The 12,986-nt window shown below is 44.8% G+C and overlaps 1 protein-coding gene across 4 annotated transcripts in view; it reads left to right on the top strand.

Annotated features, from left to right (window-relative positions):
• The first annotated feature begins 3,987 nt into the window (after positions 1-3,987).
• The window catches only part of LOC105569207 (tensin-3), a 196,057-nt gene continuing 187,058 nt past the window's right edge, over positions 3,988-12,986 (top strand). Inside the window, exon 1 of one of the 4 annotated variants that reach the window (XM_012025450.1) lies at positions 3,988-6,994. In XM_012025450.1, coding sequence (XP_011880840.1) covers positions 6,902-6,994 — 93 coding nt within the window. In that variant the 5' untranslated portion in view covers positions 3,988-6,901. The remainder of the gene's footprint in view (positions 6,995-12,986) is intronic. The other 3 variants (XM_012025451.1, XM_012025456.1, XM_012025458.1) reach the window with 3 other exon arrangements.

Genomic DNA, 12,986 nt, shown 5'->3' on the forward strand with positions numbered 1-12,986 from the left:
GTCCCGATATGTGTTCCGAGAGCGATACACTTTAACATCAAGCTCGGGCCGTTCTCAAGCACGGGCGCTATACACGCGTGCACGCGTGTGCGTCGATCAGTGGCGTAATGATCGCTTCTGCGGCCGCTCGTGGATAACATCGAAGGAGTGGCACGTGAATCAGACCCGAGGGATCTCAGGGCTAATAATATCGGGAGATTAATGGAGCCATTCGCGGAACGAACGTTTTTTAGCCCGCTAATTCGCTAAGACAGCTCTCGAGCTGCCGTACGAAATTCTTTTCTCAGGCGCCGTTCGTCTCTTCTACGCCTGAAAAATATAACCGACTCGGAAACGTGATTGCGTTACTGCACGTAATGAACAGGACGTAATTACGTTAACAAATTCTGTTAAATAAATCCCGCCCCTTTTTCCATTTCCTCTCGCAAATTTTAATTCTTTTTTTCAATTTGCACGCGGAAAGGACCGTTTTCTACTTGAGTATCTAACAGCTTGGATACATGCAAATTTGAAAATAATATTGTTGCACCATCAAAGTAACTACGGCAAAATTATTTTTAGATCTGTGTCCAGCGGAATTTTTTAATACTTGAGTAAAATCATTCTCTCTGTATATTTGTAGTGTCCATATATTTTACTTGCAATTTATTATTAAAATAACCGCGGGAAAGATCCATTCCGAAGCTCGGTATAATTTATCTCCTTACACCGGAATGTACTTTTAAAGGGAAAGAAAAGGCAATTGCGTTGAAATGCGAAATTCTTTTGACGGTTTAGCCACGCATCGTTTCGACCGTCCGGAGCAACGCGAGAGTTGGCAGGAACAAAAGCGGTCCCGAAATTGGCCGGACCTTGCAGCATCAGATCGTATCTTCTCGTAGCTTCAACCTGCATACGCCACTGGCATCGTGCATAGGTGTACTACGATATTGCATTTTACTCGGGAAGGGGGTGAGCATTCGCGTTATACGTCAAGCCGTGCTGTGTCTCGCGTTAATAGCGAAATGCGACTTTGTGTTCGGCTGATCCTCGGCGCCGAGCGAGGAAGACGAGCAAAGGCGCGCAGGCTTCGGCGCAATGCATCGTCATTCATCGATTTACACGCGATATTGCAGTTTCGTGTATAACATAAAGTTTGATGTAATTCGTGGCATATCAATCATTTCCGTAGCCGGCTGTGTGTCGCGCCGATGCGACACCGATCTTCAGGAAAGGCACGAAGCTACGGGAAGAGAGGATTATCCGCGCGCAACTTTGCACAAATTGCAAAAGGCGACGTGTCACACGTTTCCGCCGATTAAGAGATCATGAAAACTGCTTCCAATTTTGCCCGAAAACGGTTTTGCAAAATGACTTAAAATGTCTACAGTCGACGTCTGATTTATAGCGGAACGGAGTAGTTGTCCGCGGTTTTCTTAATTTTGAAAAAAAAATAGTTTTATTTGCCACGCAAAATATGTCGTTTGTTTTTCAAAATCAGGAGAAACACGGAAAACCACTTTGTTCTTCTATTAATCAGACGTTGACTGTGAAGATTTGAAGTCATTCCGTAAAGTCGTTTTCAGGAAACATTAGAAGCGATTTTCACGATTTCTTTACCGGTGGAAACGCGCGACGCCTCGCCTTGAATACTTGAATCCCACGCGCGAGACTCTTATCAGAAAGATGGCATTAAATGAACGGTCCTGTATACCGTGCGCGCGTATGTACTTACGTAAGTACCGTGGCTCACGCGCCCAATATTAAGTATTCCACTCGCATTACCTCCCACCCGAACAGAAAGTTACATACTTCTTCGTCTTACGCGCGGATGGCAGTGCTGTGCAAACTTAATTAGCGACTCCACCGGCGCGGCGGCGGACGTCGTAAAGAAAGACGAGAAAACTCGCGGCTGCCGCAAACGATCTCCGCCCGGAAAATTGCACGCCCGTTCTCCGACGCGCGACGAGACGGGAATCTTTAAATCGCGCAAACGGGGATGTGGATTTGGCGGCTCTTTTAACGCGGCCAGATTTCGCACGGCGATTACAGTGGGGCCTGCAAAATTGGGTTGCGTTTCGATATCGTTAATGCACATAACGCGGCACTTTATCATCGGTCTACGAAAATTCGCGCGATATAAATGGATTAACTGAAATTCCGCGGCCGATCCATAACTCGTTTAGCTGGAATCGCCAATGGTGCCTCACGAGCCGATTAATTTTAGCGCCATTTAACTAGGCTAACATAGTAGAAGGCTTCGAATATGTCGCAATTCGTTGACGGAAAATTTCAGATCAACTTTCACACAAATTACGCAAACTGTCAACTATTTACATGTTTTTTTTACTGAATACTGCTTGGAAATCACAGGCATTAGTTAGCGATTTTTCTCTCAACAAAATGAATTATCTTGATCCATCAAAATAATTCTCCTATTTTCTCAACAGTTTGACACAGGAGCAAGCAAATTTCGAGTCTCGTTTTAAGAGCGTTTTCAATGTTCAAATCTGTCTCTTTCAACGTGCATTTTTTGACTCGTTCACCTTCATAAGCCTTTAATTCTATTAAACGTGTCTTCTTTAAAAGGTATGTCGTTTTAAACTTTTCATACTTATTTATCGCTATTTTGTCGTATCATGTTTACGTCTTGCGTTACTACGAAACTTCGTCTTACTTGCGTAAAGACGAAGATTAATACGGCACTGACTTTATGGCCGCTTGTCGTAAAGAACACACAAAACACACACGAGCGTACTGCGCGTTGTTGCAACAGAAGATGTATAACGTGTTTCTCGTTGACCCTCCCTGTAACAGTCTGCGTTATACAAAGTACCGCATTTTAAGCAGTGGAACATCTGATCTTATTATCAATTTGTGGAGCACCCGTCGGTGCGCTCTCACCACTGGGAAACGGGCGGAATGCAATGGGGATGCGGTGCTTTAACCATTTTGTATTCGAAAATCGCTTCGATTCAAAGAACTTGAAATTTCAACGCGAGTTACAAGACTCGCCCATACAAGTGAGAGGGAGGATATTCACCCCAGGCAGTCTACATGGACGCATATCAAAAGCAATAGCGATTGTTCTACGCGCGACTCACCCTCTCGCATACCTCAACTATCTGACAAACCTCCACGCGCTTAACTCGCGAAACCGAGCGGCGGTGCATAGGTGCACCTGCGCGCTATATATACCGCCGTTGGAGCACAAAGGGCTAACTTCCTCCGACGTAATCCCCGCGGAAGTTGTGCCGTAAACGCGCGGCGCAACCGGAACTGAATCGATGCCCGGCGACCTCGAAACGCGCCGGCCGGCTCGGCATGGCGCGGCGTGCCGCTCCGCAGACATCGCGGAGACTCGACGAGCGGTTGCAGATGCTACGAGCCCCAGCCGCCGCTGCTGTACGACACGGATTGTTGGTCCCTTCGGGCCGGCTGGTCTGGTAGGGCCGCTCTCTGGGCTCGCCTCGTAGCGCCGGCTGGCATTTTCTGTTAGTCGTCGGCAGACCGCGGAGCTAACCGGTCGGGGACCACCGCGCGTAAAAAATATACAGCGCTCTCTCTCTCTCTCTTTTTCTCCCTCTGCCATCCGGTCGCGCGCGCGCGCGTCAGTCTCGATTCGATCGGTCACGTCGGGACAGCTGATCGATTAATTGAGCCGCGAAATAGATAGAGAGACCGGGGGAGTTTCTCTAATGGATGAGATGGGAATCGGTAACGAGTTTATCGGTATAAACACGTAGACGTCCGCGGTCTGTCGGGCCGCATTCCGCGACGGGAGGGTGCCGCGCTGACCCGGGGTGGGCCCCGACGGGAGATCGTGAGGCCCCGTGCATCGTAACGCGGGATCGAGCCGTAAATAATAGCGGCCGGCACGCGATACGACACACGACTTTCGTGTAAGCGTAACGATCGAGACGTAGCAACGTATCGCGGACACACATTAATAATCCCGTGATACCAACGACGTGGAGGAGAGGCGGAAGGGATAAAAAGGCGCCGATATTTTTCAATTAGGCTTTATCCCGGGTATCGCCGTAACAGGATCTGCTTCAGCGCTTTGGCGAGGCACATTGCCTGCAGAATATACGGTTCATCTCCACGATATCATAAGATAGCGTATATTATTGATCAAAGCCGTGGCCACGCATTCATTATAGATTCGAAGATATCGCTCCAGCGACGGAGGACCACGACGGGATCGGCGAACAAGCATTTCGACGACGATAAGCTACAACAGCGGGCTGAACTTTTGGCGACGAATTTGCTATAAGTTTTGTGAGTCACGTAAAAAAAAATTAATTAAACCCCCTGGGCGGGGGGGAAGGAGCTAGACGCTGTCTTATAACGTTCTATGATCGATGAGAATGGAGGACCACGATCTGAATTTCTCAGGACGCATCGATTAAAGTTTGACATGCCGCCGTTATGAGATGAGAAACGGCGTTGTACGCTCGCATGCTCGTGTAACGCAATACGATAATGTAATAAGCCTTTGATATGTCCATAATGAACGATGATATACGATATAATGACTTTATAAATATTTCATGACGATCCACCGTAAAATCGGAGCGCGATTCTCGTGTGGGGAAAAGGTCGTTTTGTGTCATTGTGCGAGAAACTGTTGGCAATTTAACCAACTTTCACAATGCTATTCGTCGCGACAGTTTTGATAATCGCTTGATAGTTTCGTTCAATAAAGTACGATCGCACGGAAATATTTTTGGCGACTTAGTGACGCTGTGGGACGTTTATTTTTGCATTTTTCCTCCAAAGTACGACGCACGTCTTCACGAGAGTGAAAATCGATGGAAGAAGCGGCGTGCGTGTATATATAAATATTTTTTGACGGCCTATCGAAAATCGAAGGACGGTTTTCGTTTAAAACAGAGTGGTTTGTGTCATTGTGCGCGTAACTGTGCAATTTAACCACCTTCGATAACACACTCGTTGTCTCGTCGGGATAGTTTCGATAATCACGCGATAATTCCGTGTGATATAAAGTACGATCGCGCGAAACACGTTTTGGCGAGTTGCAGACGGTGTGGGACATTAATGTTTGCACGTTGCGCATTTTTCTTCGAAAGTGCGTCGCGCCGCGAGAGTGAAGATCGATCGAAGAAGCGGCGTGTGCGTCTTTAACGTTTCCCGCGATAACGCGAATCGCGACCCAGTCCGGGTGCGCTGACAAGGCGCGTATAAAATCGACGATAGCGAGCTGGACAGCCGCCAGTCTTGCGAGAGCCGCGCGCGAGAGCGGACGTCGCTCGTTCCACGCCGATGCGGTGCCACGTGAGGGAAAAGCCAGGAGGGAAACTCCGTTCGTCGCCGAAGTAGAAACAGCATTTTCTTCCCGTTTCTTCCCTCCCGCTGTGGACTCACGTTATCGCGACGAGCGACAGGAATGGTGTGGATTACGCCGGAAGTGCGACAGAATTAACCAAGCGGGATCGGCTCTCGGAGTACGTGGGATCGTGCCTGATGATCGTGGCACTCCATCGGATTTAACTCTATCGACGCGGGAAATCGATGTGCGCTGATTTTCTGGCGAATCTCCGGCGCAGGACGAAACGAAAAAAGAAAAAAAAATCGAAAAACCGTGCGGACTGAAATTGCAAATTAAAAGTTTCGACGAGTGCGAGCCCGTTTGCCACTTCTATTTGTTATTTGTCGGACTATATTGCAATAATAAAAAGAAATCAATACACCGCCCGTAAACAACGACAAATTCAGGACTTCATTAACGAAAGAAAGTTACCGTGGGAAATAATTAAACAGCCACAACTGTGTATCCGAGTGAAATGTAACGAACGCGTTAATTAAACGAAAACAGAGATTGCATGGCGAAGAAATAATGAAATTGAATGTTTCATCGAAACTGTACTGCACGACATTCATATTTATCGCATCGTTAATTCGCTTTTACTAGAATAGTTCGAGACCATATCGTATCGCTTTGTCACCGCTCGAATCGTCGCTTCTTTTTTACGCAGTCGATTGAAGACGTTTGTCGTGCGGAGCATCAAGAGGGCACGGAAGGAAGTTGGAGAAGAATTTTCAAAGGGCGGAAGATCAGTCGTGCCTATTGTAGCGTCTCACGCGAGGCATCCAGTGGATGGTCTTAAAACATTAACGCTATTTGACCCTGAAGATACTTCCGCGGAGGTGTGAACGCAGCTATTACGAGATTCCAGAAGAGGTCGAGCGTTTAGTGTTGCCGCGCTAGATAGAGCTTCCATTACGCCCGAGTCGAGACTAATTCCTTACAAGCGGCTTCTTCCGCAAAAGACTTTCGCGATCTTACCCGCGCGCACTTACTCCGCTGAAAGTTTCCCGCCCGGCGGCGACTCCTGCGAAAATGCCAAGACTAGAATCGCGGAAATCCTGTTGTTCGTGAGGAACTTGGGAGTATCTCGAGAGTGAAATATAAAAATGTATTTCACCGTGAAAATATAAATCGCGTCGCACGAAAATATTCTCTCCGGAGCTGAGGGGGGGAAAGAAATTCCGTAAATTTTGCACGCACTATCTTCAGAATCTCCGCAATAACGTTATCAAGAATATTATCCGGATCGAGTGTCGAAAGAAGTATCGAGGGGATTCAGAAGCGCGTCAAATGTTCAGCAAAGTCCTCAGGACTTCTTTCAAGATATAACCATTGATTTTTCGATGAGAGTGTGGCAGATTTATCGGGAGAAAAATCTGCAATCGTAAGCTCCCCGAACTGGGAGGAAATCTCGTCATAGATCGCGCGATGCGTCGGACACGAAGGAGTTTCGAGAAGACAAGTGAGAAGTCCTGGGAATCTTAGGCAACGGAGAAGAAGACGGAAGCCGAAGGAGAATCACACGAAAGCGGAGGCGGAAGAGAGGAGGCAATTGCGAATAACAGGCAGAGGCGAGGAAACGCTCGAAGAATGCCGTGGATAAAGTGTTTGGGTGGCGGCGGCGGGAAGGCCAGGAGGGGCAAGCCACTCAGCGTCAGTCAACCGATCCACCTGCTTGTCAAGGTAAGATTCCTCTCGAAAAGTTTTCCGCAAGACTTTTTCATGGCGAATCTCTCGTGACGAATCGAGCGAGCATTCGCTGTATTCGAATCGGTCCTTCCGAGAGATTTTTCGGAGCGTGGTTCTTTGCACGCCGAGTTTTTAGCAACAATTTCTTTAAGCTTCGGGACGAAAACGCGAGCATGCAGAACTTTAAACTAAGCGCATTACGCTGAAATAAGAAGCATTGTTTAAAAACTCGATATAAAGACGTAATAGAATTTATAAAGAAGCTGGGAATAAGAACACTATTGCTTTATCCAGTCTATCAAATATGGTAACACATGGCCCTTCTATTTTATGGCTATCAAATTTTCCAATGAGCAACTTGAATCAAAAGTACCTTGATGCCTGGTAATATTTTATTGATACTTTAGATTGCGATATGTATAGACGGAACTGTGTCTAGTGTTCCTCTTGTGTAGGTACGTGGAAAATTTAGCTCGCTCGATTGACTCATAGAATGATACTTGGTATCCAAGTACAATCGCTCTCGAGTAATTATAACTAATTGCTCCTAATTGTAAGAAAGAGAGGGAATAGCCTTGCGATGATCAGAATAGGAATTTGCCGTTCCGTTTGAAGTTCGTGGCTGGCGATAATTGTTGCGAGTGTAAATCGCCGATAGAATTAAATTCCATTCTGACAATATAAATAAACCAAGTAAAATATTTTCAATTACAATCTTGTAATGAAATTTTACTTGACGTTTTATCTATCTTATCTGGTTTACGCCGCTTCTCGTATACATTATCGCTATTCATTCAAGAGGCGGCGCCTTAAAATCAACTTGCTCGAGATCCGATAATGCCGCGATAAGTGGCAATGTTTTCCCTCCGTCCCTTATCGTCCTATCACCGTCCACTTCCTTCTCATTATCGCGACGACTAATTCGTCCTTTGGGACATCGAACCCGATAAAGTTCATAAAAGAGAAAAACAAAGACACTCGTGGATCATATCGCACTGTTAATAAGTAGAACGGCTTTGAAGAAACAGAAAACCACGGTGTTTTCTACGCTAACACAACGGAATGTAGGAGGATTTCCGCTTAAGGAGATGGTTATTAGGCACTTTCGTTCGTCCCGGGATGCCGTAAGATCCGGGAGATACGAAATCTTGAGATGATGGAGGGACGCCGCGGTGGTCAACATTTCTCCTCTTCGCCGACTAGTTGATTTATTAATTCTTCAAGACGGCCTTTTTCCTCGGTTCCGGGCTCCGACGGACGCCCCGCGGGTACCACCATCGATTCAACGATATCTCGGGCACGACCCGGCAATTAAGCTGGTAATAACAGACGCAGTGTTAGCCACTTGTTAAAATTACAACAAGCTCCGAGTCGGGATATTCATTGCGCGGCTGAAACGACTGTTGCACGATATCATTGTGATATTGTTTTGCAATCGCTACAAAACCGCCCGATATTTCCAGGCACGTTTACAAATTCTGAGAGGAAGCGTAGCCATTACATTAATTATTCGTATACAAATCATGAATATTCATCGCCCGAATTTTACGCATTCCATATAACGAGAATTCAGACATTTAATTTAAATTGGCGTCTTTCCGTAAAGTATTTTCATGATGTGAAACTTTCTCGTTTCAGAAAAATACATAAATTATCAAATTTATCACCGATAACAATAATGATTATGACTGGAATTAAATCGTACAAATTAATTACCAATTCCGAGGAAATCTATATAATTCCACACGGAGAGAATTTTCTCTCAAAATTTATCCAGAAAATTTTGTAATCGTGGGCCAACATGGCGCTTTGAAAAATTTTATGAGAGTTTTTTTAGAAATTTTACCATACATTTTACTAGTAAAAAGTACACTAGATATAATTACTAGTAAATGTGTATGGTAAAGTTTAAAAAAGCTCTCATAAAATTGTTCGAAATGCCATATTGTCCCACGATTACAGAACTTTCAGTATAAACTTTATGAGAAAATTCTCACTGTGTGGTAATTATACTTGAAAATCAATTATACGCGTGTATTTTTATAGGACATTGTGGTAATATATGGAAAAAAAAATATCGAAATACAGAGGCAAGATATTTCCGAACGATGGGATAAAATTACAATTTAGGAAGCAAAAAATTCTATCTAGGTGGAAGCGCTCATATTTCAAGCTTCTGGTCGCCGCATACCATGTGCATCGGACAAGCTGTCCTAACAGATGTGCGCACGTACACACCAAAAAACACCATCAGCAATAAACCGTCACGTTGAAATGATTGTTAATCGGCGACTTTGTTAATTGTACATTTCGACCGAGTCGAATTACTTTGCGAACAAGCCGCGAGGAACGCGAGGTAACGATGGGGGGGGGGACGAGCTAATTCGCGAGCGGGTCATTACGTGATCAATTCACGTCGCTCGCTTCCGTATTTGCATATCGTTCGCAGCGGCGCCGTTACAATGGGACGCGCGCGCGTTTCACAAGTCGCAAAAATAAACGTACCGGTAATCGAATGGCTCATTGCGAGACGAAAGCTGGAGGTTCCGTCGGTACGTTTCAATCAATTACGGATTCGCTGGAATTAATAGGGGAAGGTAAAATTCAATTTCATCGAACGCGCATGCAGAATTTTTCCATTCGACTCGACATCTCGGCTTCGATAACGCTAATCGCAAGCGGAAATACCGTCGAGAGTAAATCGGCGGTTGGCAGAAGAAAAAGAAACGGCCGACGTTAAAGAGACCGGCAATCAAATAACACTATGCCACCCGCGGAGGCACGCCGTGGCATTTTCATTAAAGCGGCACTTTAAACGCGATACGATATTCCACGGAACGATTATAAGCGGAGCTCCGTCCTTACCTGCGTAAAACGATATAAGTACGTGAAGGCAAATTAACGATACGCGCGTGTTAGTGATACGCGCGAATGTATATATGGTGGACATGACGGGCGATGAAGTCTCGGGCTTACAGAAGTAAAAAAGAAACCAGCTCCTCCCCCTATTCCAATATAGTGGACTAATAAGTAGAATTATTACATATTTCCGCGGAGTTTTATTCTTGTCACGTAATTTAAAATTAATCACGCCATTAAAAAATTATTATTCCTCGCACTTTGAGGGTATTCGACTTCCACATTTTAAATTGTTAAGAAATTGTGAGAATTGCCAAGTTTTTATGATAGTGCGAAGGCTTCGAAATTCGAATGCTCGGTCCATACAGCCACCCGTTGTAGAAGAAGCGAGAGCGGCGCCGGACCAGTCTATGAAAATTGGATGGGAAATACGTAACAACGAGAAAATGTTTTTCCCGATATATACGTACATCCGCCGGTGCTTCAAGTCCGGTCCGGCCACCGCGGTTTTTCCGCGGCAAAAAAAAAGACAGCTCCTCCCCCTATATAGTAAATTAACAAATAGAATTACTATACATATTTCCGTAGAGTTTTATTTTCGTCGCGTAATTCAGAATTATTATTTCTCGCACTTTGAGGGTATCCGACTCTCACATTTAAATTGCAGAGAAATAATTGTGAGAATATTACGAGGTTTTTTTTTTACGATAGTGCCAAAGGTTTCGAAGTTGGAATTCTCGGTCCATACAGCCACCCTGTAGAAGAAGCGAGAGCGGCGTCGGACCAGTCTGTGAAGATTAGGTGGGAGATACGTAACGACGAGAAAATGTTTTTCCCGATACTTGCATCCGCCGGTGCTTCAAGTCCGGTCCAACCACCGCGGCTTTCCAGCGGCAGCGCGTCGGCGTTTCTGTACGCCCGGGCTCGTGTGCGTACACGAGAGAGCCGCTCTCTGTTATTATAACCGTACTATTATCGGTACCGACGTGCGGCGGGTACACCTGCGTGTGCGTGCGCGCGCGTATGCAAACGCGCGTACGAAATAAACGCCCACCGTCGTGGTGCGCGCTCCTTCGCGATGTAAAGGCCGGCAATTAAATTAGGGGGCCCTCGGGGCACGGCCGATTTTTTTCCCTCGCCCACGCGGCGATTCGTTTCCCTGCGGAAAGGTGACGTTTTCCGCGTGCAGGAAGACATTAGCGTCTTGGAATTTTAATCGATTTTCGGCCTCGCTGTGCGATCCTATAATCGACAATGCGATTATAGAATTGGAGAATATTTAAAATGACTTTGAATATCCATTTTAATGGTAGAGCAGAGTTCCCTATTATGATATAGGCTTCTAATAAAAGACAGCGGGCTTTCAGCATCCAATTTCACAAATCTGTTTTGCAACAATTGCACGCACGATCTAACGATGAATTTTCTGCTAAACAGATTTTACTCCACGGGTAATACATTCATGCCGACACCAACGCGTGATGCCTGTTAATTTAGCAGAAACCCCACTATCTTGTAATAGGAGACTCTCCTCTATATCGTTGTAGTACATTAATAGAAAAATAGCATAAAGAGGCGAGGGGTCTCGTAAAGGGATTAGAATGAGGAAACTATGGTAATTGAAGGCTCTCAAACTACTGGAAGCAATTGTCCCTCCCTCTCTGCATTTCTTTGTCGCGCGAAATATTATCGTACAATGTTTTCAAGTAATTATCTCTATGTTAGTTTTGTAACATTATCCGAGTTTTTTAAAGCGTTAGCAAGCAAGCGATGCAATATCTCACGAAAGGTTAGATTTCTTCGCACATTGTCGGTTTCTTCCTACGCGCGTGAACTCACTTCGCTCGCGGTACGTTTACTCCGGGCTTTGCTCAATACCTTGCGTTGTTTGCTCTCCGCATACGTATTTTTCTTACACCTCGCGTGGACGCTGTCATAATATTACCTTACTACCTAGCTTTTCCATACCCATTTCGATGCCCGAAATACAGGTATGGGTGTAGCAACGAGAACATATTATCGGATGTGCTCAAGCTAAATTCTAATGCAAACTGGTTCGCATGAATATCCAGCAAGTGTATAATGCGTAATGGTCGCGAGGTCAATGACCCGGGCACCATGATAATTACGCGAATTTCCTAATCCTTCGACTCGAATTGCAAGCCTGCGGGTCTGCGAAATCGTGAGCGTGCCTGCTGACCTTTCGATGAAGATTATCGTGTCTGCCGGAGTTTTCAAGAATCCACCGGTCGTAATATGCGGTTATGTGAGTACTGATAGTTCCAGTACTGTGCAGAATATAGAAATCAACCGCGCGAAATATATGTCTATTCGTCAATCCCGACATAAATCATAATGTGTAGTTTATGTTGCGAGAATTAAGTTTGGAAGATCTGTTATTATTTCTATCACGGTTTAATCTACCTTTCATATTGATTTGAAATTGCTGGCCTTTTCAAAAATTTTAATTAAGAAGCACAACGTTTTGCGTCAACGTCTTCGAAACGGTGCTTGCAACTCTTTTAACCCTTTTTTTCAGCGATTACTAACCATGACTAAATTCAGGCGAATCTTAACGAGATTAGAATGAGTCAGTCGATTACGCAGTTTCACCCTTGTTCTATTTTTGGCACCAGGGTCGTCTACGGCGATTTAGATCGCAGGACCAAGACAGGGGCTCTCTCGTTTCCGAATATAAACGTTAAAAATATTATACGTTCAATAAAATAATATACAGATGTGTCTTAAAAATTTTATCTTTGCAGAGCCACTAAGTTTTACCATGTATGTTCCGTAAACAGTAAGAGAATAATAATACCGCTGCGTTTGCGAAAAAATAAATAAAAAGAATAATGTTTAATAATAAAAATAGTGAATGATATTGAAAGAGACAAGATCTTAACTTCATAAAACAATTGCATCGCCTTCGCCTGAGATTAAAGTTATATTATAAGTGAGTGACTCTCGTTTCCCGGCTGCAATTAAATTGAATTGCAAGCTGCGAGCTTCCGAGCAGAGGCCAAGGTGATTGCATTAATAAATTCCTTGCCTCGAAAACTTGACGCTCAAAGGGATGTGCTTTTAATTTTGGTAATTATGTAGAATAGGGCCTTTTCCGAATTTTGAT

The sequence above is a fragment of the Vollenhovia emeryi genome, unplaced genomic scaffold (assembly GCF_000949405.1).
Source record: "Vollenhovia emeryi isolate VEMERY1.0 unplaced genomic scaffold, V.emery_V1.0 DF939125.1, whole genome shotgun sequence".
In the NCBI taxonomy this organism is placed as follows: domain Eukaryota; kingdom Metazoa; phylum Arthropoda; class Insecta; order Hymenoptera; family Formicidae; genus Vollenhovia; species Vollenhovia emeryi.